Source organism: Lutra lutra, chromosome 4, assembly GCF_902655055.1.
Source record: "Lutra lutra chromosome 4, mLutLut1.2, whole genome shotgun sequence".
Lineage (NCBI taxonomy): Eukaryota > Metazoa > Chordata > Mammalia > Carnivora > Mustelidae > Lutra > Lutra lutra.
Window position 1 is genome coordinate 100855709 of NC_062281.1, and position 27017 is coordinate 100882725.

The 27017-nt window shown below is 38.3% G+C and overlaps 1 protein-coding gene across 1 annotated transcript in view; it reads right to left on the bottom strand.

The window, feature by feature from the left end:
* Positions 1–27017, bottom strand: part of CTTNBP2NL (CTTNBP2 N-terminal like) — a 51274-nt gene that overhangs the window by 10372 nt on the left and 13885 nt on the right. The window contains exon 3 of the mRNA XM_047726676.1: positions 25228–25335. Within this exon, the coding sequence (XP_047582632.1) occupies positions 25228–25326 (99 nt within the window). The 5' untranslated portion in view covers positions 25327–25335. The remainder of the gene's footprint in view (positions 1–25227; positions 25336–27017) is intronic.

The window sequence follows — 27017 nt, forward strand, 5'->3', positions numbered from 1 at the left end:
TGCTTGTGACTGCCAGCAGGAATACCTTATCCTTTCCTTCTGTTATGGCATTTGCATTTCTAAAATATGGTAAACATGAGAATTTTACAGTTTACATATTTAGGGATGTAACAAGGCAGTTGTATATAAGTAAAGAATGCTAAATGTGTTTTCACATTATATTCTACGACTATTTGTGATCTGAACATGCAGAACGTCACTCAGTTATTGGTGGGTCAAGAAGACCAGGACACTCACAGCCAGAGGTGCAGACAAAATCCCTTCTACCGGCTGCTAAATTCCACCCCTTCTTTTAGTCTGCTGCTACCTGCCATCTTTCTGTCCCTTTCAGGGCTTGGTGGGCTTCAGGGATGAGACAGAAGGTGAACAGGGAATGCAGGCTGGTATTAGAGTCTGCTTTAGGGCTTGGGGCCACACTGGATGCAAGGATCAGGAAGGGAGTGGAAAGATATTCTTTGACTTCCCTATTCTTTCAGGTCTGCTAGGAAGGACCTGAAGTACTACTTTGTAAGAACATCATATATTACATGCAGGCGAACAGGGTGACAGTAATGAGTACTTTACTACACAGACATTACAAAGGTTCCTGAGACATTTTACGATGAAAAAAAAAAATGAAGTGTTAATACAGCATTGAAGAAACTTTCTCAAAAACCACAGCAAAGTACTGTATGATTTACACTTTGATATGAAATCTAGTCATGAAAACTACTGTCATTTATCAATTTTTTAAAAAGTATTTCATCAAAAGCTAGGTTTTCTTTTTCTTCTTCTTCTTTTTTTTTTTTGGTTGGGGGTGCTAAGTATTCATCATCCACAAAGAGGAACCCATTTGAAAAGAAAGGGAAATTTACAATTCAATGGCTATGCTTAAAAAACAAAGCAAAAACAAAAACAGAAAAACCTCTCAAGACAATAAAGCAAACATGGGCTTTAACACAGAAGTATGTTTCAGTCCTGAAAACACGATGCTTCCTTCATTAGACTGTCCAAGTTCAAGACCTAGGAATCACTTAGTTTTATGCTATAAATATACGTTGGTGTCAATTGGCAAATGTTCAAAGCAGAGTTAGAAGCCCTGGGGTTTTACTTCTGGCTTAACTACAATGATTAAAAAATTTTTTAAGATTTTATTTTTTTTAACTACACCCAACATGGGGCTCGAACTCATGACTCTGAGATCAAGAGTCGCAGTTCCTTCGACTGAGCCAGCAAGGTGCCCCTAACTACAACCATTTTTTTAAAAAAAGATTTTACTTATTTATTTGGCAGACAGAGATCACAGTAGGCAGAGAGGCAGGCAGAGAGAGGGAGGAAGCAGGCTCCCTGCTGAGCAGATGCAGGGCTCCATCCCAGGACCCTGAGATCATGACCTGAGCCAAAGGCAGAGGCTTTAACCCACTGAGCCACCCATGCGCCCCTCTATAACCATTTTAAATGATGACATTATTGGGGTGTTGGTATACTGGAATTATGAAGAACCAAATCGATTTGTTCCTTTAAGTTACCATCTTAAGGGCGCCTGGGTGGCTCAGTGGGTTAAGCCGCTGCCTTCGGCTCAGGTCATGATCTCAGGGTCCTGGGATCGAGCCCCACATCCGTCAAATAAATAAATAAAATCTTTAAAAAAAAAAAAGTTACCATCTTAAGATAACCATCTTCCTGACCTTACTACAAGTGTGTGTGTACGTGTGTGTCTGTGTATGTCTGTTTAAGCATGAGAATTAAAGAGGCAAGGATGTGAAAGACAGAATCCAAGACAGACTCCTATTTTCTCAGCTCCCAATTAAAAAGAAAATCCTCAGTAAAATTTCAAAATAGTCTCTATTCCATTTTAGGATAGAGAAACACAGACCAATTCCTGAATTGGCTATTTTTATTGTTTTTTAAAATCATGGCTGGAGTAAAACAGAAAAAGCTAGTTTTGAGTTAGACTTTTAAAAGGAATAGTGTCAGACAACAGGGACTCATCAATATTTTCCTTTCACCAAGAACATCTGTTTCTTTAAGTTCAGGTATAAAAACTCGAGATTGACAACCCAGGATGTGATGAAAGAAACTGTCTGTAGCTATTTACGTCCTAAAGGCAAATCCAAGTTCAGAAAAATGCTTAGACAAAGGAAGCAAGAGGAAAAAAGACTCTTTGAAAAGTTGAAATTCTATTTTTCTTACTGTCACATTGTTTTATTCATGATTACCATTCTGGTCTGATTAGCAATGGTAAAGGAATGATTCTCAGTACTGAAATTGGTTTGGTAGGGCAGAAAGGAACACAGAAACCTGAATATTTCTACAGCTTTCTTTTCAGAACAGCAAGGGGGAAGTGGGATGGGACAGCAGGAGCTGGGAGTGTAATTCATGACCTTGACAGATCTGCTGAGAAGCTGTCTCTCAGGCTGGAGTATATAGTTAACTAATACTTTAAAACATGACTTTTTAAAACCCACACTGTTATTATCCTGTATAATTAATAACCATCACTGAGTTACGAGTAATAGATGAGCTTCTTTGGTGAGGTCTCAGACTTCTCTGAGAACAGTTGTTAAGCTGTCTGTTTTCTCTTGAAGTACTTCATAGTAATTCCATAATCACTTGCATAGTAATTGCAAGTTATACAAAATTGGTGGTTTTGCACATAAATGAAAAGAATCTGTGGAATAATCTAAAAAAGGCTCCTTGTCACAAAACAATTCTTTAAAGTACATTCAAACATGGGGCCCAGACATGGGGAAAGTGAATTCAAAGTCTGCATTTACTATAACCAAACACTGAATTGGAAAATGGGAGAAGGAATATGGTATTTTTCAACCAACTTAATGCCTCAATCGGGTGGACTGTATGGATAACAGGTTTCACAGAATAAATACGGACAACAAAAATAGACGTTAAGAACTGAAGAATGAAAAGAACATTCATGGAGGTGTGTATTGGTTATCTAGTCCTATATAACAAGTCACTCCCAAATACAGCAGCTCATATAGTAAACCCTTCCTTATCTCATACAGTTTCTGAGGGTCAGGAATCTGGGCAGCGTTGAACTGGGTGGTTCTGACTCTGTTTTATGAGGCTGAAGCGGAGCCCTTGGCCAGCGCTGCGGTTATCTGAAGACACAACTGGGGCTGGTGCATCCATCTCCCAGCTTACTGGGATGCTGGCATAGGCTTTGGTTCCTTGCTTGTGCTGGCTTCCCACAGAGCAGGTGACATGACAGAAGGAGAGAGAAAGAGAGAGAGGAGAGGGTGGGAGACAGGAAGAGAGAGGGATGAGGGAGTGAGTGAGAGGGAGGGAGAGGCAGAGAGAGAGACTGACACCAAGATGGGCATCCCAGTGTCTTTTATATTATAACTTAATTTCAGAAGTGACATACCATCACTTCTGATGTATTCTATTGGTGACACAGACCAACCCTGGCAAATGTGGGAGTGGCCTACATAAAGGTGTGAATATCAGCAGGTGGGGTCATTGGGGGCCATCTTGAAGGCTGGCTACCACAAGATGAGTGACTAGATATGCTACCACTACTGTTCACATCTCAAGTCAAACTTAGAGACCAAATCCCTATTAAACACTAAAAACTGTTAAGACTGAATTTTAATACTTTAGTGGTGTATCAGCTATTTTGTAAGAAATTTTAAGTGATCCAGATTTGACTTCTGAAGGGAGGAATTCAGTAATACAGCTAAAAATCAATCAACTTCTTGCAATATCATTATTTTCACTTCACTGACAACATATATTTTAACTGAACAGAAATTTCTACAATGTCAGAAAACATCAAGGTCTTTAATTTCAGACAATAGGAATATAACTGGCTGGTTAGACAGATTCACTGATAAAGGGTATTGCTACAGCAGACAAAACACACGAGTCATCTATTACTCACTTTTCCTGTCACAGGCTGAATGAAACACCACCACTACTGAAAGCTTAAAATAAAACTGTATAATTCTTGGGAGTCTGTCATGCTTGCTCTCCAAAATTTTCAGCTTTGCTATGACAAACTTCAAAAAGAAATATGAAACAGTCACCTCCTCTCCCCTCTCCAATATAATTTATACTATTAGATATGTCACATATGACAATATACCTAAATAGTATAATAAATAAAAGCAGTGCAATATATTTCTATATATAGTATAGTATGATAGTATCCTATTATAGTAATGTATGTGTGTGTACCTATCCTTATGTTTTTTTCCAATCTTGAAACAGGAAATCAACTTCTTCATTCTTTGGATTTCACCAACATGAAAAATGGTTCCAAATCTAAAAGTGAAGATTTAAGGCCCACTTAACTGGGGGTTTACGTTCAAGTACAAGTTTTATTTTTAAGACTCAGGCTGGTACCCTAACTGGATGAGGATACATCTTTGCAATTGGTTGCCAATCCTGAAGTGATACTTTTAACAATAATCAGCAATACAAACTTTGTGCCTTTAAAAATAGCTGACTATCTCTATGACAGAGACCAGAAAGACCAGAGAACATGATTCCAGGATGGTTTTAACTAATGAAGCACCAAAAGCATGTTAAAAACTATCCTTTTCACACACAAGTTGAATCTACTAATCCTCAACTAATTTATACTCTGGAGTCCCTGATGAACCCTAACTGGAAATAAAGTGACCGTGGATAAAGATGCAAGAACATTACAAGTACTCCCTCTGTTCTGAAAGTGCCTTTGACTTGCTCAAAGAAAACTGGATTTCAGTGTTTGACAATATTGATAAGAGAGGATTTAGCCGTGTTTGAATTAAATCTTAATTTTTGGAAAAGGGTACAAAATTCGACATGAAAATTTTTATGATTTAAAAAATACTTCTGGGGGCACCTGAGTGGCTCAGTGGGTGGGCCTCTGCTTTCGGCTCAGGTCATGATCTCAGGGTCCTGGGATCGAGCCCTGCATTGGGCTCTCTGCTCAGCGGGGAGTCTGCTCCCCGCTCCCCCTGCCTGCCTCTCTGCCTACTTGTGATCTCTCTCTGTCAGATAAATAAAATCTTAAAAAAAAAAACTTCTAATATATTATTGAAAATCCAGTGCTCTTTCCCCTTAACCATAAATGCTATTTTTTTCAAATCTATACATTTATTTTCTTTAATATACTTTCTAAACATTTATTTTCTTTAATAATTTTTGGCTCTGGAGCCTTACCAGAACTGGTTCGTATCTGGGCTCTATGACTTTCTATCTGTATACTCTCAGCAATTCCCTTAATTTCTCTGTACCTCAGATCCCTCATATGTAAAATGAAGGTTAATGACCTACCTACAGGTTTGTTTTACAAATTAAATAAGTAATATAAAATGTTTCTTAAAAGTACCTGGTGCATTGTTAAGTACTATAAACAGGAATTAATTTTTCAGTAACCAAGTGTAGAGGATAGGTTTTCCTTTTATTTTAGACCCAAGACTAAACCTACTCCTGGATATTTAAGAGTCTCTAAAATTGGACTGAGCCAGGAAATCTTCATTAAAAGCAAATGAAATTAACCAATCCACAGATAACTCCAAAGTAATACATTACTAAAAATATACTGGGAACCTGTATAACTGATAATAGTATTTCTTTAGCAATTAATCCTGAACTGTGATATTTTATGTAATAAATATAATAAATATTTATGTAACATATTTACATAAATATTTATGTAATAAATATCACATAAATAATTTATGTGATATTTTATGTAATACCATCATTTGGTATTTATCTCCTGCATTATGATTAAACATTCCCCAGTTTTCTGTCTTGTTTTTCCTCCCGCCCAGATTGTAATGAGGCAAAGGAGAAAGCACTTCTCATACATCTTTCTTCTTCCTATATCCTATATTTCCACTTAAGCCTAAGGCATTTAACAGATGTTCACTTTCCAGCTCTTTCTTGATGTTTCAGCCTCTCCTAACTCTCATCATTTTTAGTGAGGCCAATATTTCATTTCGCCATTAACAAAATCTAGGATTTATGTAATATAATCATTTAAGGCAATATTAATTTATCCATTTAGCAAACTGACTTTGAAGTAGAAAGAGTTTTGAAGATTCCCTTTGGAGTCAGTTTGCAGCTGCTGCTGTTTATAAAACCAATTATTTACATAAGGATAAATGACCATTTGATATTATTTGACTAAAGTGCACTCAATTCTTTTGAAGACTAAAAATGGTAAGTTTAGTACAAATAGCTATAAGTGTGATATTTCCAGCTAGTATGCTGCTTGTTGATAGACTAAGAATATGGGTATAAAAGGAAGCTAGATCCTATTTCCTCTAGAGCTGAAGCTTTGCAGCACTCTATAATTGGTAGACTTGGTGTGGACGAGGTGTTTGTGCTGGTCTCCTAGGGAAGGGGCCTGTTGTGCTAAGTCCCAGGTGGACTTGCCCTAGTGGAGATGGGCCTCCAGGGTGCAGGGGGGTGGGGCTTTCAGCATAGATGGGGGAGGAATATGGCGGCACCCTGACCCCATCTACCTTGCACCCTCCCCGCCCCAGTCTAGCCCTGGAGCTGAAAGTTCACATCCGTCACTCTTTAGGAAGCCCCCACAGAAGAGCAATCAATCACCACTCTTGTGTCCCTGGCTTTTGTCAGAACTCTGCCTTCTCCTTGCCTGTGTTTGAGCTGTTTTATCTCAGGTTTAGGACTGGGTTTCAAAACTCCAAATTTTAGGGACTCCTGTGACGCTGATGGAATGGATAAAGATGTGGTGTGTGTATGTACACAAAACACAAAACACACACACACACACAGTGGAATATTACTCAGCCATCAAAAAGAAAGATGTCTCGCCATTCACAACAGTGTGGATGAAGCTAGAATGTATCATGCTAAACAAAATCAGTCATTCAGAGAAAGACAAATACCATATGATTTCACTCATATCTGGAATTTAAGAAACAGAGCAGATGAACACATGGGAAGGGAGTAAAAGAAGGAGAGAGGGAAACAAGCCATCAGAGACTCTTTTTTTTTTTTAAAGATTTTATTTATTTATTTGACAGAGAGAAATCACAAGTAGGCAGAGAGGCAGGCACAGAGAGAGGGGGAAGCAGGCTCCCTGCTGAGCAGAGAGCCCGATGCAGGGCTTGATCCCAGGACCCTGAGATCATGACCTGAGCCGAAGGCAGAGGCCCACCCACTGAGCCACCCAGGCGCCCCGCCATCAGAGACTCTTAACTACAGAAAACAAACTGAGGGTGGATGGAGGGAGGTGGGTGGGGGATGGGCTAGCGGGTGATGGGCATTAAGGAGGGCACTTGTTATGATGAGCACTGGGTGTTGTATGTAAGTGATGAATCACTAAATTCTACTCCTGAAACCAATACTCCACTGTATCTTAACTAAAATTTAAACAAAAACTTAAAAAAAAAAACCAAACACGGTAAACAGCTTAATGTAGCTGCTTCAATATTCAAATTCCAGAAAGCCTTGTGAAAACTCCTAATGAAATTGAAATAAATGTATTCAGTGTTGTTGTCTTTGCTCTGTTTTATTTTGGAGGTGGGTTTATGTGTGTGGTTGAAACAAATTACATATACAATCTGGACTGGGGTCTCCATAAATAATTTTTTGAGTTGGGAAAGGAAATGTGCAAAGAGATTCAATAAATACTGAACAAATTAATGAACATTAATTAAGAATTGTAAAGTATAATTTTAATGGTACATTAGATCCTAATCTCTTTTATCCAGGAGACTATAATGAGAGTTGACATCAACCTCATACCACACACAAAAAACAGGGATGGATCACAGACATGAAGACAATATAGGAATGGCCAAAAAGCACATAAAAAAATGCTCAACTCATTACTGATCAAAGAGATGTAAATTAAAACAATGATAAGATAACACTAGAAAGCCACTAGAAAGGCTAAACTTAAAGACTGACAACATCAAATGTTGGAAAGGATTTGGAGCAACTAGAACACTCACCACATTGCTGCGGGGAGAACGGTATATACACTTTAGAAATAAATTGGAAATTAATCATAGAGTTAGAAAACGCCTACCTCCAGCTAAGTACTTATCCAAAAGAAACAAAAACATAAATCCACAAAAAGACATAAACAACAATTGTCTAAAGCATGCTCTTTTCATAACAGTCCCACACTGGAAATGATCACCACAGTTTTATGGTGGAAAAATTACAGCAGCGGTTGTCTCTGGGTGTAGGGGAACAAGGTACCAGGAAGGGACCCAAGATGACTTTTTGGTGTGATGGGACTGTTTACATCTTGATGGGGATGGAGGTCAAATGGATGGGTGCATTTGTCAAAACTTACTGATCTGTGTTATCAACACTTAAGATGTGTGTACTCCACTATAACTAAATTATATCTCTAGTTCAAAAATATAAAAATACATAATGAGAGTTAAAGGGAAAACAAAGTTATATGAAATGTATTCCTTATATACAGTGTTTCAGAAACATGGGACACTGGAATCAATGTGATTTTAATAACAATTAAACAATGAAGCAGGTGCCAATATTGTAGTGCCTGCCAGGTATGCCAGGCAGTGGCCACATCTAATCTAATCCCAAACGACATAGCTCTGGACGTAGACATCACTTATATCTCCATTTTATAGAAGAAACTGAACATTAACATGGGATTTTCCCACAAAGCCAGTTAAGTAGCAGAAGTACTGTAAATGGTACAGAAGTACTGAATACGTTAGCTGAATGAGTACTACTTAAACAGATATTCCTCAGGACTTTGTAGGAATTAATTTCAATTTAGTAGGTCTCTCTCAGTGGCTTAAAAATGGAAGAGAACAGAAAACATTACAGAACACTGAATATTGTGAGTCGTGTTTCGAGACTTTTCTTCTGACCTAAGAATATAGGTGTGTGTATGTGTGTCATGTGTCTGCATGTATGTCCCTTGGGTCACAATACAGTCTATTTTTACTCTGTGTCTCTGTCAAAAAAGTATGAAAAACACTAGAATAGAATGACGAACCCAATTAGTCTGACTCCTGAATCTATGATTTTAACAGCTTAAGCTATCATATATAAATTCTAAAAGAAGTGATAAAGTAATCAGTATTGTTGTTTTATTTTAAACTAATGAATGTTATAAATGTCTACAAGCCACGAGATGTTTGGCCTAACAACAAATATACAAGAACGTTAACAAAAAAAATCTCCGTGTTATCAGGGTTAGACAACCAAACACAGCACTGGAGAGGTTTGGGAAAATTTCCTGGACACATGGCTGATTCACAAGGACACATGTTTTGAATGCCTTTACTGACCACTTAATGTTTGCGGGGTACTACAAATACTGAGTGATGTGGGCAATGATAATGGGGATATAGACTTGACTAAGTAAGATGTAGTCTTCTGCTCTTAAGGGGCTTAAAATATGCCAGACAAGTTCAAGACCTAAGAGCAGAAATAAACAAGCTGCCTCTGCTGTTTAAATGTTTTCTAAACAGTATCATTAATGTTTAGAGGAACACCAAGTACAATTTATTTGATCAGGACTTTCTAAGACTCAGATCTTACACTCAGAATAGGAAGGAAAAGGCCAACCCTGGAAGTGGGTGGGTTCTGGCAGATAAATGGGACTATCAGCGATAGAATGAATCACAGGAAACACAAGGAGGTTGAGCCGGGCATATAATCCAAAAACCGTCTCTGAAGTATGGCACAGGGAGACTCAGACCACAGACTATAACCTGTGTCTGATCCTTTAAGCAAATGTGAACTTGAAAAACTTCTTTCTTAAAAGTGTGCTCAGCCTCTTTAACTCACAATGTATTAGCAGTGCAGAAACTAACTTCAAGGCTAAAATAGTTAAAAAGAGCTCATTAATAAGACTGAAAGGGTATCTTCCTCTTCCTCTAGTTAGGGGATCCTATGGAGGGAGCTGTATGATTGTGGGATGAGTCTTAACTCTAAACGTTTTTTTCAAGGCGAGATTCTTAAATGACACACGCAGTCATACTACAAGGAAGCGTGGCAAGAAACCAGCCGCTCAGTGGTAAGGTCATGGAGAGAGGGTGCTTATTAGCAAGACTCAGGAGTAGAAAGTGTTCACACTGAGAAGTTTAGTGAGGAAACAGGGCTAAGAAGTTTTGTGGGGGTTGAAAGGGGACTTGTGTGGCTCTCAAGCCACAGGGAGAGCAAGATGTGAGGGCAGGCAAACAGAAGCAGGGACTGTGCTAATTCTACCCACTGATGAGAGAAGGTAAAACAGTATTTATGATGAAATACTGAGAGAGAGCACAAGCCCTCTGTCACAAGTCCCAGGCTGGAAAGGTGGCAACCTCTGTGGTCACTGAGGACTCACGGAGGAGGAGGCAGCTAGCTATTCAGTTTGAACCAGCCGTCATACAGGGAAACTGGGGACTCAAAGTAGGGCAGGATGATTTTTCTTTAGAGAACAGAAGAGGAAGAGGAGTAAAGAAGCCAAGACCGAGAAGAGAAAGGTGGGCTACAAGTGCATTGTGGGTATTTAATGAAAATTTATTAAATGTGAAATGGCAATGTTTATCACTACAAGAAGGTACTGGATAAATACAGGTATGGTGAAACCCAGCGTGCTCAAATTGACCCCTGCTACTACTAATCCCAAGTAATCCCAACCCCCTACTGCTTTTATCTCCATAAAAAAGTGTACTGAGGAGATTAGAGGATGAATGGATGGGAAGTTATCTTTGCTTGGAGATATAAGAGCGCTTCCTTTTTACTTTAAAGGGTAGCAATACCTTTAGGAAACTTTAATGTCACCAAGGACAAGAATGGGATAACCTTGACCATTTCAATCCCCAAAGAAACAGCACCAGTGGCTCTATTCTAAGCCTCTCTGTCTGTCTCAGCCTCTTCCCTAATGGCTTCTTGGCCTCCTCTGGAGGTCGTCACTTGTCCCAGGAAAAAAAGGTTTTAAAGGGAAAAGAAAGGATTTCAAAGGGAAAAGAGAACAATTTGGAAAGCAACCAGAGAAAGGGGGGAATGAGGAAGATTTGGTGGGAGCCAAAAGCAAAAACCCACTCATGAAATGGGACATAAGTAAACAAGTTCTGAAAGATTAAGAGAGAGGATATGTATAATTTAGACAGATGCCCATGGAGGCCCTTAGCTGCAGTGTCTGGGCAACAGTATTTTTGGATATACTTAGATACATAAGGAAAGACAAGCGATACTATACTCTTTTTTTTTTTTTTTTTTTTTTAAAGATTTTATTTATTTATTTGACAGAGAGATCACAAGTAGATGGAGAGGCAGGCAGAGAGAGAGAGAGAGAGAGAGAGAGAGAGAGAGAAGCAGGCTCCCTGCTGAGCAGAGAGCCTGATGCGGGACTCGATCCCAGGACCCTGAGATCATGACCTGAGCCGAAGGCAGCGGCTTAACCCACTGAGCCACCCAGGCGCCCCAATACTATACTCTTTAAAAAAAGATAATATACGATTTTCAATGAGGCTCACAAAGCTCCCATTGCTGGTCAGTCAGGGAGTGCAGATGACTACATTCCACTCTGACTGATAGGGACCCCGAGGTAAAATGCCAGCTGAAAACTAAAATATGGGGGTGCCTGGGTGGTTCAGTCAGCTAAGTGTCTGCCTTTGGGTCAGGTCATGGTCTCAGGACCCTGGTATCATCAGGCTCCCTACACCTTGCTCAGTGAGGAGCCTGCTTCTCCCTCTCCCTCTGCTGCTATCCTGTGTCTACTCCTGCTCTCTCTCAAATAAATAAATAAATAAATAAAATTTTAAAAACCACTAAAATATGGCCTTTCGTTAAAAAAAAAATTATTTATTTATTTGACAGAGTTCACAAGTAGACAGAGAGGCGGGCAGAGAGGAGGGAGGAAGCAGGCTCCCCCTGCCGAGCAGAGAGCCCTATGCGGGGGCTTGATCCCAGGGTCCTGGGATCATGACCTGAGCTGAAGGCAGAGGCCTTAACCCACTGAGCCACCCAGGCGCCCCGGTCTTTCATTTTTTTTTTAGATGAAGACATAGGCATAGTGAACAAAGGTACATATCCCAATTATTTGGTATCCTTTATGACAAATATGGAAACAAACACAAGCAATGATTTCCCATCTGAAGAACAAACTGTTCCTTCTTAGTGCAGGGTGAAATGTAAATAATGTCACCGAGTGGGAATTATCAACAGTAAAAGTTATGAAATTGTATTACGATAGTGAAGCCTCTCTTCTCAAAAATATGAATTAATAAGAGGCAATCTATTTTGGGCCTTGAATACATTCAACTTAGACCCCAAGGTCCTGAACTTATTCCCTCATATGACAAATACTTCTGCAAGAACTTTGGAGGTTCTAGACATTCAGGATGCAGGGCTGAACAAGATGAAGCATCCATCCCTCGTGGGGCTTGCTTACATTTATTGCAAAAGAGAAATATCAGACATAAAAGAGATGAAAATCTCTATTTTCTGTGATACTTAGCAGCAGGAATTGATAAATTCCCATATTATCACTAATCTGGTGCAGACAGAGAAAAAGAAATCACATTAAGTATGATTCAATCCTACAAAACTTTACTGGATACAGTAATGGGAGAGGTTTTATGTATGGAGTTTCCAGTCAATAAGAATAGAGACTTCTGACTTCAGTAACACAGTCCCATACTCAGTTCTACCAATGAATTTAGACTTTTGTCGAACAGCCAGCCAGTGAATAAGATTAAAATAATTTTTGGAAGTTATGCCTATCTTAGAACTCACTAGGTGGAGTTGGCTTTTCCGACACAGAAATTCTTTTTGTTGTTGTTAAACAATGGAATATTATGAACTACAGATATGAAACTGAAGCCAGGAAAAGTACTTTGAAGGGTTATAGGTCTCCTGCTATGATAATGGTATTTCTTGAAATTTTAGTCACGTAGTTCCTCATATATACGTTGTCAGCTCTATTAAATTTGAGTCCATGACCTGTGAAAGAATCTGCTTTGAAAGAACTTTTAGGCATCCTGTTCAAAAGGAGAATTTGAAAATTAATGGGAAATTTACTCTTTGCTCTTTTGGGGAGAAAATCAGGGATATGGTGTTAATAAGCCCATGCTCTCCCAAGTATGCCAGGCTTGTCTCTACCCTCTTAACTGTATCTTAGAATTATTTAGATTTATGTGAGAGTATAAATCACTTAGAAGTAAAGACACTTAACAAATAAATGTGGTTCTTAACTCCTTAATGTTCCAGTTCATACTATATTTCTTTAAAATATAATTTTTAATTTCATAAATGAATATTTTCTAATAAAAAACTTAACTATACAGATAAAGCCAAAGTCCTTCCTGAACACAACCCAATCTCTCTTTTCTCTTCAAGAGTTTTTGGTGTCATGGGTATCCTCTCAGACTTTCTCCAAGTATATCCATAAATGTGTATATGTGCACTTTTTCATTTATTGTGTCTCAGATCTTTCTAATTAAGTCAGTACATTGCTTGTTTTTTTTTTCTCATAAAAAAAAAAGCAATTAGATAATATGCCATAGTAAGGATGGACCACTTGATGTTGCTATATTTTATTAATGGACATTTAGATTGTTTATAGTTCTCTAATACTGTATCAAGCAATACTGCAATGAGCATTCTTGTTCATGGATGTGACTAGTTTGGTGGAATAGATCCATTCCTCTGCTTTTCTAAGGAAATAAATCCCAACATGATAAAATTCCCCAAAACCAAAAACCAAAACCAAAAAACCAAACCACTCAATATATGTTCCCCAGCACTTAAGATTTTCAGCAAACATACAAGATGATGGCTTCCTCCTGTCTTTCCAAATATTCCTATAACTGGCTAAACTGAAATACTAAATGATGGATCACAGGCTTTAATTTTGCAAGCAACCTCGCTATCCTCCTTTCTCTCTCTTTAAGGGGAGCAACTAGAAATAACTTCTGATTAATCCCGAATCACAAGGCTCACACATGCAAGGAAGACACAATAAGAGGAAGTCAAAATAACAGGAATAAGCTGTTTCCCTTTTTTATTTGCTTTAGTTTCAGGCTGAATAAATGCGGTGAAATTCCCCACTGCTATAATCTTTTGTGGAACTGCTCCCCAACTGCTAGAGAACTGTGCGTTCTCTAAATAGGTAGCATTGTACAAGCTGAGTTCCCCCTTTCTTGCCTCAAAGGCATATAGAGAACAGGCCACAGGAAGATGTGGTGAAATGAGAAATCTGCTTATTTTTTGGAACTTTCCCCCTTGAACCCCTAAATGCCATAATTTGTAATACGAATGATGATGTGGTAAAATCTGCAGGGCAAGCAGCTGATATCAGACAACTACTCTCAAGAGTCAGTTAGCTGTTCCTTCTGGGGCTCCACATTTTTCTGAATGCAACAAAGATGCTTCATCATTTAAGAATGCAGTCCTCTCTTTAATATAAATACCCAGTTTAGAAACAGTCCATATAGGACCAGCCTTTCCGGCTTCTTTTGGCTCTTTTCTGTCAGAGTACCCACCATTAAACCTGGTACATCCCTTTCAGGAATCTCACTCTCTTCCCAGGGCAGAACATTTTTTGGGAGCTCCTACTATTCTCAAAGAAACCAAGCCAACGGGAAGCAAGAAAGAGGCACTGTGAGATGTATTTCTGGCTTCACCCGTTGCAACTTAATACTGTTTCTCCCCCGCCCCCCATGCCCACTGTTCTGTGACTTATTTTCTCACTTAACCATATCCTGGAGAATGTTATACATAAAGCTCTATCTCTCATTCTCTTTAATGATTGCACAGTATTCTACTGCATAATATTACCATAATTTACTTGGCTGGAACCCTACTAATAGACACTTAGGTTGTATCTGGCATTTTGCTGCTATGACCAATATTGCAATAAATATCCTTACACATACACTTGATTGGATGGGCCTAAGTACATCTGTGAGGAAAATTTCTAAAAGTGGGTCATGAAATTAGGTTAGTAGGATCACAAAGAGCATTTAATGAAAAATAAAGTGCAAAAGATCAGAAAATAATATAATATAGTACAGTATAGTATAAATATTATAGTAAAGCATAAAGTTAGTATACATTTTGGTGAAATTTCTGCTTTACTTAATACATGCTTGTTGCTGTCTATATGTGGCCTGGATTGTGGCAGAATGATGGAATATATTGCAAAACTGTTTGAAAGACACCTCTTTAGACTCTGGTATGATAAAGAGGTATTTTTATTATGGCCTTCTTTCTTCTTTCCCTAAACTCTATGATCTTTTTATTGTATAGCTTGGGAATTGAGGTTGGTTTTTCAGGCAGAGATAGTTATTTAGGGTGGGCTAGAAAAAGAATAATATTAACAATATCAGGAACAACAAACGGGATAATTTAACTGTAGTTCTAATTAGCTCTGATATCTTTCCCTACAAAGTGAATATTATGTAACTAAATTATCGTCTTAGGGCATGACTGTTAACAAACAGAAATTTGAACAAGAAGCTGTTGTATACGATTACTATATTTAAAAGCACATGTTTCTGATTTCAAAGTAATTTACATATAATACATAGGTTTTGGAGAAAAAAATTAAAATGTACCTATGATTCCACTACCCAGGGACAACCACTATTAATATTAAAACTACAAATTTCAAGGGTGCCTGGGTGGCTCAGTCAGTTAATTGTCGGACTCCTGATTTCAGCTCAGGTCATGATCTCAGGGTTGTGAAATCAAGCCCTGCCTTGGGCTCTGTGCTGGGCATGGAGCCTGCTTAAGATTTCTCTCTCTCCCTCAGCCCCTACTCTTCCCTACTCGTGCATGTATGTGCACTCTTTCTCTCTCAAGAAAAAATAAATAAGTACAATAAAACTACAAATTTCAATCTATTTGTTTGAGTCCTTTTTCTGTGTATACACACATGCACACGTTATTCTTATAATCAAGATTAAAGGATATATTTAATGTTATGCACTGCTTTGCAAATTTAACATTACACCATAAGAACATTACCATGTCATTAAAACTTTTTCATATGCATTATGTTTTTTTAAGGTTTTATTTACTTTTTATTTGACAGAGAGAGAGAGAGACAGCACAAATAGAGGGGAGGAGAAGAGGGAGAAGGAAAAGTGGGGTCCCTGCTAGCAGGAGGACCTGAGCCGAAGGCAGATACTTAACCCACTGAGCCACTCAGGCACGCCAATGTTTTAAAATAGCTATGTAAAATAGCTACCTAACAGTCGCCATGTGGATGTATTACCTAATTCATGTAGCCATTAACCAAAGGCTACTCTTTATAAAGAATTAATTGGAAATAGAACAATATAACTATGTTATCATGAGCTGTTTGGGGGGTACCTGGAAGTAACTTATAGAAAATTTTTTCTGTAAATAAATTTTTACATAAAACCATTTAGACTACAACAAGTCTCTTCAATAAATAGATGTCTTGAGATTAGTATATTTAATGAAAGAAACCAACATTGAATTTTTAATTCAAAAGCATAACAGAGAGGTAAACTATGTCTACCTATTCTGCAGTAACCCTCTGGAATAGCACTCAGATACAGGGATGTTGCCTATAAATAAATCCCCTTTAAAATAAATTTTCTTCCTATGGTCCAAATTACCAATGAGAAAAAGAATGCTTTCTAGGAAATAATAAGGAAACAGTATATTTTAATGTCTATTTATGGGCTAGTGAAAATCATTTAATATAAAACTTTTTTAAAGATTTTATTTATTTATTGGACAGACAGAGATCACAAGTAGGTAGAGAGGCAGGCAGCGAGAGAGGGAGGAGGAACCAGGCTCCTTGCTGAGCAGAGAGCCCAATGCGGGGCTCGATCCTAGGACCTTGGGATCATGACCTGAGCCGAAGGCAGATGCTTTAACCCAATGAGCCACCCAGGTGCCCCTAAAACGTTAATTTTTAAGATGATCTTTAAACTTCAATTAGATCAGTTCTGTTACTTTTAGGAAAGAGGTAATAATATTCTATCAGAAGGTGAAAAATGTACATACTGTTTTTTTTCCTCTTTAGAAAAATTACTCAAAATAAAAAATAAAATTATTTATCAAAAAATAAGATACAGGGGTGCCTGGGTGGCTCAGTCAGGTAAGCATCTGCCTTCCTTCGGCTCAGGTCCTTGGATCAAGCCCTGCCTCTGGCTCCCTGCTTAACAGTGAGTCTGTTTCTCCTTCTTCCTCTGTCCCCCCTCCTGTTCTCTCTTTCGGTGTTGCTCTTGCTCCCTCAAATAAAAAAAATCTTAAAAAAAAAAAAAGATAGTAAACTATTAAAACTAATAAAGACAAGGGATAAAAAGCTGCTTTAAAGGGAGCAGTTCATTAAAGCAGCAGAAGTACTGTTTCTTTTTTTGAGATGGCTATGATTTTTAAATTACTATTAAGTTTTGCCATTGGAAAAATAATTAGTGAACTCTCTTCAGCAAAATTTTAAAAATTAAATTACAGAATTTTAATTTCTTTAAAAAGAATTAAAAAAAAAAAGATTTTATTTATTTATTTGACAGAGATCACAAGTAGGCGGAGAGGCAGGCAGAGAGAGAGGAGGAAGCAGGCTCCTAAGCAGACAGCCTGATGCAGGGCTGGATCCCAGGACCCCAGGATCATGACCTGAGCTGCAGGCAGAGGCTTTACCCACTAAGCCGCCCAGGCGCCCCACAGAATTTTAATTTCTAAAAAGCGGTAGAGCAAAGCTGAAAAAGCTACTCTGCATCACTTTACTTGATCTAAGAGAAGGTTAATAAGCATTGCCAGAGGCAAGGGCAACAAAAGCAAATATGAACTATTGGGACTTCACAAAGATAAAAGCTTCTACATAGTGAAGGAAACAATCAACAAAACTAAAAGGCAACCTATAGAATGGGAAAAGATATTTGCAAATGATGTACGTGATAAAGGGTTAGTATCCAAAAATCTATAAAAAATTTATTAAACTCAACACACATAAAACAAATAATCCAGTTAAGAAATGGGCAGAAGACAAGAACAGACATTTTTCCAAAGAAGACATCCAGATGGCCAACAGACACACAAGAAGATGCTCAACATCACTCAGCGTCAAGGAAATGCAAATCAGAACCACAATGAGGTATCACCTCACATTGGTCAGAATGGCTAAAATTAACAAGTCAGGAAACAGATTTTGGCGAGGATGCAAAGAAAGGCAAACCCTCTTACAAGCTGGTGGGAATGCAAACTGGTGCAGCCATGCAGCCACTCTGGAAAACAGTATGGAGGTTCCTCAAGAAATTGAAAAAAGAGCTACCCTACTAGTGATACATATGACAAAAAATGGGAAAGACCTATACACTGAAAACTATAAAGCACTGCTAAGAGACCTAAATCAATGGAGACAAATACCATGTTCATGGATTAGAAAAGACAATTTTTAGATGTCAATTCTCCCCAGATTGATCTATAGATTCAATGGAATCCCAATCAAAACCCCAATAGCATTTTTGGAGAAACGGATGAGCTGATTTTAAGATTCATATGGCAATGCCAAGGAGCATGAATCACTAAAACAACTTCGAAAAAAACACAAACCAACTCACAGTTGAAAGATTAACACCACCTGATTTTAAGACTTATTATAAGGCCACAGTAATCAAGAAAACGTGGTACTGGCATCAAGACAGATTAATGGAACAAAACATTAAATCAACAAGGAAATGCAAATTAAAACTGCAGTGAGCTATTACACACCTATTAGAAAGGCTAAGATTAAAAAGACTGGCCATACCAAGTGTTGGTGAAGATGTGGAGCAACTTGAACACTTACACATGGCTGGTAGGAATGTAAAGTACACTTTGGAAAAGTCTGGCAGTTTCCTAACAACAACAAAAACAAACATACACCCACCAGGTAACAGAGCCATTTCATTCCTAGGTATTCATCCAAAAAAAAAAAAAAAAAAAAAAAAAGAAGAAGAAGAAGAAAGAAAGCATATGTCTATGTAAAGCCTTGCATATGCAGTTTTATTTGCAGCAGTTCAAAACTGGAAACAATGAAAATGTTCACCAACAGATATGGAGGAGACATACACTGGAACACTACTCAGGAATAAAAGGAATGGACTATCACTATAGTAACAACATGGATAAATCTCAAGATAATCACACTGAGTGAAATACTGGGTCAAGAAAAAAAATGTGCATTCTGTAAAATTCTAGAAAATGTAAACTGATCTCTAGTGGATTAGTGGGGTGGGTGCCGGTAGAGGGAGAAGGAAAGGTAAAAGAGGGGAAGGTTAGGTAAAAGGGTCACAGAGAGGCATGGGAAAAATTTGGGGGAGGGGGTAGATAGATATGTTCATTATCTTGGTTGTAGTAATGGTTTCATGACAGTATGTATACATGTAACAAAACATCAATTTATACACATTAAATATACATAGTGCAGCTAGAGTATGTCAATTATACCTCAATAAAGCTGTTTAGAAAAACAAAATGTAACAGCATGCCAAATCAAACAACAGAGAAATACACAAGGAAATCAATGGGAAAAAAACTTACTTCTAAAAAGGCTTCCGCAATGTCCCTGTATTTCCTGTTTTCATTATGGGTGGAAGGGGGATATAACATAACATCTGTTTCATGCCCCAGAGCACACCCTTAACCCTTGCCAGCTGTCTCAAAGTACATGCTTTTGGTGGTGGGGGTGGGGATGGATCCACTCACAACCATCAATTCCCATAAGAAAAACAAGCTAAAGTGTAAGCCCTATTGACAACAAATATTTAATCTAAAGATTCATCTTTTGTATGAAGAACAGCATATTATTGAATATACTGTTCAAAATGGATGGACTATAAAACTTTTGTTCTAATAAACATAACTAAGAGTAAATGACTACTGAGTACCTCAAATAGCACTTGCTATCTCATTTAATCCTCACAATATATCATTCTGCTGATAAAGCTTATAGTGTAAATAACTGGCCAAAAAATCACACAATTAAATGGCAGTACTCTAAACTTTTGATTTGAAAGCTCCATACTCTTAACAGCTATACTTAATTTGAATATTCTAATCAATGGCTTTGTAGACTGCCTAGTAATTATCTTTATGTCTCTCTTGTTTGAAAAGCTAGGATTTCACATCTGGACTTCACTCAGAGAGAGTAGGAATAAAAAATATCAGCCATTCTAACTATAAAAAAATTAAAATACGGCCTAAAACACCCGCTGATTAAATCCCTTCTAAAACATGTTTTACAGTAAAGGTTATGAACGTAAATCTAAAAACCTTAATAAAACCTGACACTGCATCAGATCTAAGACATGCAGATATAGTACACCCAATGTGGAAGACTCAAAAATAAATGATTTAATCTAACTTTTATTAGCAATCAAATCTATTTTTCCAAATGTTTTAAATGGCCATTAAGGGTCCTCCATCTTCCTCTGGAGTAGTCAAACCTCGCTGGGAAGCCATCTCCTAGATCTGCTTAGAATTAATGAGCTCTCTTACTGAACTGTGGGATGCCAGCCCAGGCAACCCGGGACAGTTAGTTCATGAGCAATGTAATTTGCTTTCACTGTGGAAGGGATTCCTATAGTGTACTCATTCATGAAAATAAACTGGTGAAAGAGAAAGACTTTCAAAAAGAATGTTTCCCTCTGAGATAATCTCTTGTAAAACAGAAAATCACTTTATATAAAAGTTCAATTAGGACCAAATACAGTATAAATGGCCTCTGTAGCAACTAGATTTTTAAATACAGAGAAGCTGAATATTACACTATTTTCTACCGACTATCCTGGTTCCATGCCAAACACGCCTTGGCTGCAACAGAAGAATGAGGAGGCTTTTAGATTTGGGGGAGAAAAGTAACTATGGCGGGGGCTTTTCTAGAAGGGTGTAGTTGCAATCTGGCACTTTGCAGAAATTCTGGAAAATGAATGAAGTTCTTTTATAAATATAGCTCTATATGTAGGATCTGGGACCTTTATAATAAATATATTCCTATAAAAACCCAAGCCCTGCCAATGTGACCTACTATTTATTTAGCAGCAACTGTGAACCATATGGTTTTGTTCAAAGTTGCAAGGTTGAAGAATAGATTTTATGCCCAGGAAAAAAATCTATTTTGAAGGTAAAGAGGGAAACAAGATAAGCTTTTTTACTTAAACAGAAGGAAAAAAACCAATCTATTTCAAAAACTTTTCAACACACGAAACATGAATTAAGAAAGAATACTAAATGTAAGAAAATTAGTAAGCTGCCATATTAGTCCAAGAAACCCAACAGGTGCTTGTTGCTAAGCAAGAATTATAGAAATAGTAACAGTAAAATCTTTATATATTATAGAAGCCCAAACAAACAAACAACTACAAACAGAGATTTCATTTTAACTTTAAGAATCTGGTATGGCAGTTGCTTTTCTCAAAAGGACTGAAACAGTTTTGGCCCCAGCTGCTACTGATTTTATCTAACAACAGACTGTTTAAAGACGTCTCACTTCTGGTGAAGCTATTCATTTCAACCTAGACTGCATCTAGCTTAAGCTTCAGAAGACAACTTTATCACCTCCAAGCCCTATGCAGACTAAACACAACACTTGTGCCCCATTCTGAATGGTATCTTATATCCAAATGCTCCCTTAATTATAGCTCCTGCTTCTCAAGCTGCTCTTTCAACTTGTCAGAAGCTGCCTAAAGTAACTAAAATTGGATTCGCGCAGAAAAAATGTATTTTAGGAAAACATGTGCAACAAGCACCTACGCATCTGTTAACATTAAAACCAGAATCAGAATGTTCAGCCACATAAGAACAAGCTGTAAAATTTAATAATTCACAACATCCACTCTGAAATCTTATGGCAGTCCGCTCTTTATTTATTTTTGAATATTTTATTTATTTATTTGACAGAGAGAGAGAGAGAGAGAGAGATCACAAGTAGGCAGAGAGGCAGGCAGAGAGGGAGGGGGAAGCAGGCTCCCTGCTGAGCAGAGAGCCCAGCCACCCAGGGCCCCTCTGGCAGTCTTTTAAAGCAGCACATCACAATGGCACGATCATTTCATCTGTTTGACAAGTCTTTACTGTCTGTCTGTAAGCCCTACGCTGGGTGCAGAGGATACAGTGATTAGCAAAATAGACACATTTGGTTTCTAGGGCTGAAAAGCAAAGAGAAAATAAGGTTGGCCTGGTTTTTCCATTCGAGGCAGCCATCTCCCCACCATCCCACCTCAATTGTGAAGGGGTTGAGGCCCACAAGTTTTTGTAAAAGTCAACCGTAATATTGATATGGGGAACTGCCTTCCGGAGCCCCAGTGCCGACAGGGCTAGATCTTTAGCGGAGTGTCTTTAACACATGTTGCCAAACTACTGGAGTTTTCTAAAATCTGATTGCTATTTATAATAATAATGCTCCTAGAAAATGCTTTCTGGGTTTTACAAGGAGTCATTGGTATGAGCCAAGCACTTCCCAGTGCAGCTTAGGCAGAGAACTCGTCGGGTTCTAAGCTGGTAACACCTATGGGCAGGAGAGCCAGGTTCTCAGATGAGAACCAAGAGAAGAAATGAGAAAACAACAGGCAATACAAATGAGAATTAGGAACGAGCTCAAACTTCCCCCAATCCTTTTCTCTCTTCTCTTCTTTGAGCAGAAAAACACGGGATAAGAAATGGGAGCGTGTCCTGGGTTTAATCAGTTTACGACTACTGGTAACAATGGGATGGGGTTAAGAGAAACAGAATAGTTTCCAGGGATGTACAGGGAAAGGAAGAAAATTCACTAATAGTGACAAAAGGGGGAGGCCCGTGGAAGTGGCAGAAATGAGTCACCAGCCAGAGTGAACATTTATATGCAATGTACGTTGGCAGGGGAGTCATTAAAAAACTAGGCACCGCTGAGGGCACACTAGAGTCATCCGTTCATAATATTAGCGACCACTGACTGTTCCTTGGATATGGGGAACATGGTATGCACTGAAAGAATCTACATAAAGGGTAAAAAATGGCTCCCATGCTGTTGCAGGATCTGCAATGCCTGGCAAATTACAATATTACACACAAATACTAGTTATTAATCATTTATTCTTATTACAGAAAAGGAAGCTGTGCTCCAGACAGATTGAATGATGTGACCAAAGTCATACAGTTCTAATTAGCAGTATGGGAGGCGAAGACGCAGGCAATGAGCTTTAACATATGTGACTCGGCATGTGTCAAAGCCATAAACATGTGATCCCCAGGGAGCCGCGCAAACCCAAGACTGAAGCAGGCAGGGAAAGGAAGAACAGAAAACAGACTCCATCCCCACCTCCACCCCCCACATAGCAGAAGGGAACTGCCTCATGCACTCTGGAGAACGAAACCACTGGAAATTGCTTATCACATACGACAAAGCTACCAGGGAAAACAAAACAAAACAAAACAACCAATAGTTTTCAGTGATAAACTACCCTGAGGCATACTCATTAGACAGAAATGTCAGTCTTTTTCAGTTATTCTTGAAAAACACATTAGCATGTCACTTTAAGAGCACATAGAAATAATAGGTTTAGATTTAATTTTATCGCAATTATAATTTTAGAGTAATCAAAGAAAAGACTACCCAGATATGACCAAACAAACAACACATTTACTCTGTATCAGTGCATGAAGGGAAAAAGGCTTTTTGTATGAACTCTTTTGAGTGGTTATTATTGGCTACTTAGGAAATCACTGATTCTCTAAGCCTCCTTGAAATTATCTAGAAAATTATCTTTGTTGCTGTAAAAAAATTCTTCGTGGGGCGCCTGGGGGGCTCAGTGGGTTAAGCCTCTGCCTTCGGCTCAGGTCTTGGTCTCAGGGTCCTGGGATGCATCGGGCTCTCTGCTCACTGGGGAGCCTGCTTCCCCCCAACCCCTGCCCACCGCCCTGCCTGCCTTTCTGTCTACTTGTGATCTCTGTCTGTCAAATAAATAAATAAAATCTTTAAAAAAAAAATCCTCAACAATGGAGCCTCATATGAACACACATGAAATAAATATTAATGCAATATTTTAAAAAGCAGATAATTTTGAAAACAAAACAAAACAAAAAAACCCAAAATAGTTCATAAACTTTTTACCAGTGAGTTTTAAGATGTATACGGATACAACCTCTAATTAAAATTTGAGACTATAAACCTCTTCTTAGATCCTTAGTCTGGGGTGAGCGCTCTGCAGGGGCTACTCTCTCCAGCATGCTCGAGTCTCTCTGGCCATTTCTCCTCCCTCTCTTCCTCCTGCTGCTCACACAGATACCTTTACTGTCTTTTCTTTGCATCTGCAAATCTGATCTCAGAACAGATTGGGAAACATCCTCACAACGGTGTAAAGGGTTCATGAAACTTGAAAGGAGGTATACCCCCTTATATTTATTAAATTAGACTTTATTTTTTTAGAGCAGTTTTATTTTTCATCTTTTTGCTTATTATTTTTTTTAAAGATTTTGTTTATTTATTTGACAGAGATCACAAGTAGGCAGAGAGGCAGGCAGAGAGAGAGGAGGAAGCAGGCTCCCCGCTGAGCAGAGAGCCCGATGTGGGTGGGACTCGATCCCAGGACCCTGAGACCACAACCAGAGCCGAAGGCAGAGGCTCAACCCAATGAGCCACCCAAGCTCCCCTTACTTATTATTTTTAAGTAGGTTCCAAGCCCAGTATGGAGCCCAATGCGGGGCTTGAACTCATGACCCTGAGATCAAGATCTGAGCTGAGATCCAGAGTCGGATGCTTGACTGACTGAGCCACCCAGGCACCCCTATTAGAGCAGTTTTAGGCTCACAGAAAAACTGAGTGGAAAGCAGAGTTTCCACATACGTCATACCTGCCTCCCCCCTCCCCCTTATGTCTTAACAGATATCAAATACTAAAACAACAGTAAGAATTCTTTATCTGGGGTCTAGGGAATCCAGAGATGGTCTTCATGGAGTCCTTGATCACCCAGATATTATAACCTGAATTTTGGTATATGGACATATATACATTTTTTAGGAAGCAAGTCTCATTGCGTTCTGAAGCAGCTGGCATTCAAAAATGGTTAAGGCCTCTAAGCCAAAGAATGAAGTTCAAGGTCCGGACATGAGGTAGAGAGACTAAAGAACTATTTTGGGGTCAGAAAGGCTTTACCAGCATCCTTAAAAGCACACCACACAGGTAGCTGCCAGAGCAAGTATCAATATGTACAACCAGACCTTGAACTTCAACAGGGGCTACAGAAATAGGTTAAAACAGGTTAAAGAAATTTCAACCCATGAAATGACTTTCAAAACATACGATGACCTCTTTTTTTTTTTTTTTTTTTTTTTGGTTTAACACACCTTTAAAGCCTCTATCACGAGGTCCCTTGCTTCAAGCTCTCCTTCAAGAATACTGAATAGCGTTAGGAGTTCAGGCTTGCTGAGTTTTTCCAGATTCATCCTGAAAGCCTAAAACAAAGACAACGATCAGACAAGCTCCAGAAGACAGAGTGAGTTTGATATTCCTAAAGAAAAAAATAAAGTGAGTCAGACAAGAAAAGAACAATAATTACAGTAAAAAATGGTTTAAGATGGCAAACAGTACAATTAAGTAGAAGAAATAAGAGCCTCTGATGTTAATCATAAACTGAGCAGTAAGGGAAAATAAAATTCACCTTAATTACGGATTTCATCACTATTCAAAAGATCGATTTTTCATCATTTTTCCTCCAAGCATATTTACGAACATCCTGGGAGGTCTCAGAAAGAGTTAGTCATGAGTTTTGTTACTAGAAGCACAGGTAAAATTCTGTTACCATGAACACTATTTCACCAGAAAATCATGAGATCATGAAAAGACTTCCCAGTTTTAGAGAAACAAATTCCTAAACTGTTTATAAAACATTCTGGCATCCCTCTGAAGTTGGATGAAACAAAACTTGGGCAAAGACAATGGCTGGTGGCAGTATGGGAGACAATTCTTTTTAAACCATCTGCTTTCACGTGATAGGTGTTCTCTCTGAAATAGAGTTTAAAAGGAAAAACACCTACCATGGTATTTATATTTCATATAGTAAAATAAGACTTCAATGCAACCATCATACAAATATACTTTCAAATAATTTCTTAAAATATACCCTCCTTATTAAACATCTTAACTGGACAGACTACTACAAACTGAACTTATCTGACTCAGCAAGTTCACGTTTCCAAGAAGTCTTGTATCTTCTGAAATATGTTAAATGGCAAACTGCATACCACAGACTCAATCCTTTCTATAAGATTAATTTCTCAAAAATCACAAAGAGACAGAAGTTAGACTGCTACACAATTTTCCAAGGGTCTTCTGACCAGTGGGTATGGTGAGATACATTTTGTAACTTCCGAGGCTGAGCAAATACTACTTTCCTTTTCCCTCTTTTTACTTCCAAATTGTCACTCTCATATAGTTTCCTTTAAAGTGAATTACAACATGACTAGTTCACACACCCTCCAGTAATTCCCAACTCTTATGAGCACATGAAATTTTAGGAGGCAGACAAAAGAGTCATTGATTTCTTCCAGAGCTACCGCCTCTCAGTGAGGGAGAGCATGTAGGGAAGGCCTACTTCACTGTTGTTAGATTGTGTTCCAAGACATGCCGTACAAATCTTTTGCCACATGGCAAAATATGTCCCATCTAACTTCAGTTTTAACTGTTAACTTTCTAACTACCCGAGTTTTAGCAGCTGGTGAAGTGGTCCTCACTTTGAGATTAGAGAAGACCTTTCACATCAGGTATTTTAAACATAACTAAAAAAACAAACACACAACCACATAAACCTAATAAAGCCACACACTTAATTTAAGATGGGATGCTGGAAAGAGCGTCTGGCTTTGCAGTCAGATAGATGCCAGGTCTGTATAACCTTAGCTGTGTGATTTGGGGCAAGTGTTCTGATTCTCGGTTTTCTTATCTGTGAAAGGGGGATGACGATATCAAACTCACAGGGTTGCTGGGAAGACTGGGTTAATAAATGTAAAACATCTCGCCAAATTCCCGATACAAGCTGAACAATGGTCTAATTATTAATAACTAGTATCCTCTCTCATTTTCCACAAGAATTCTAAGAAAGGCATTATCAAAATTGGGGGCAGCCAAGATCAATGAC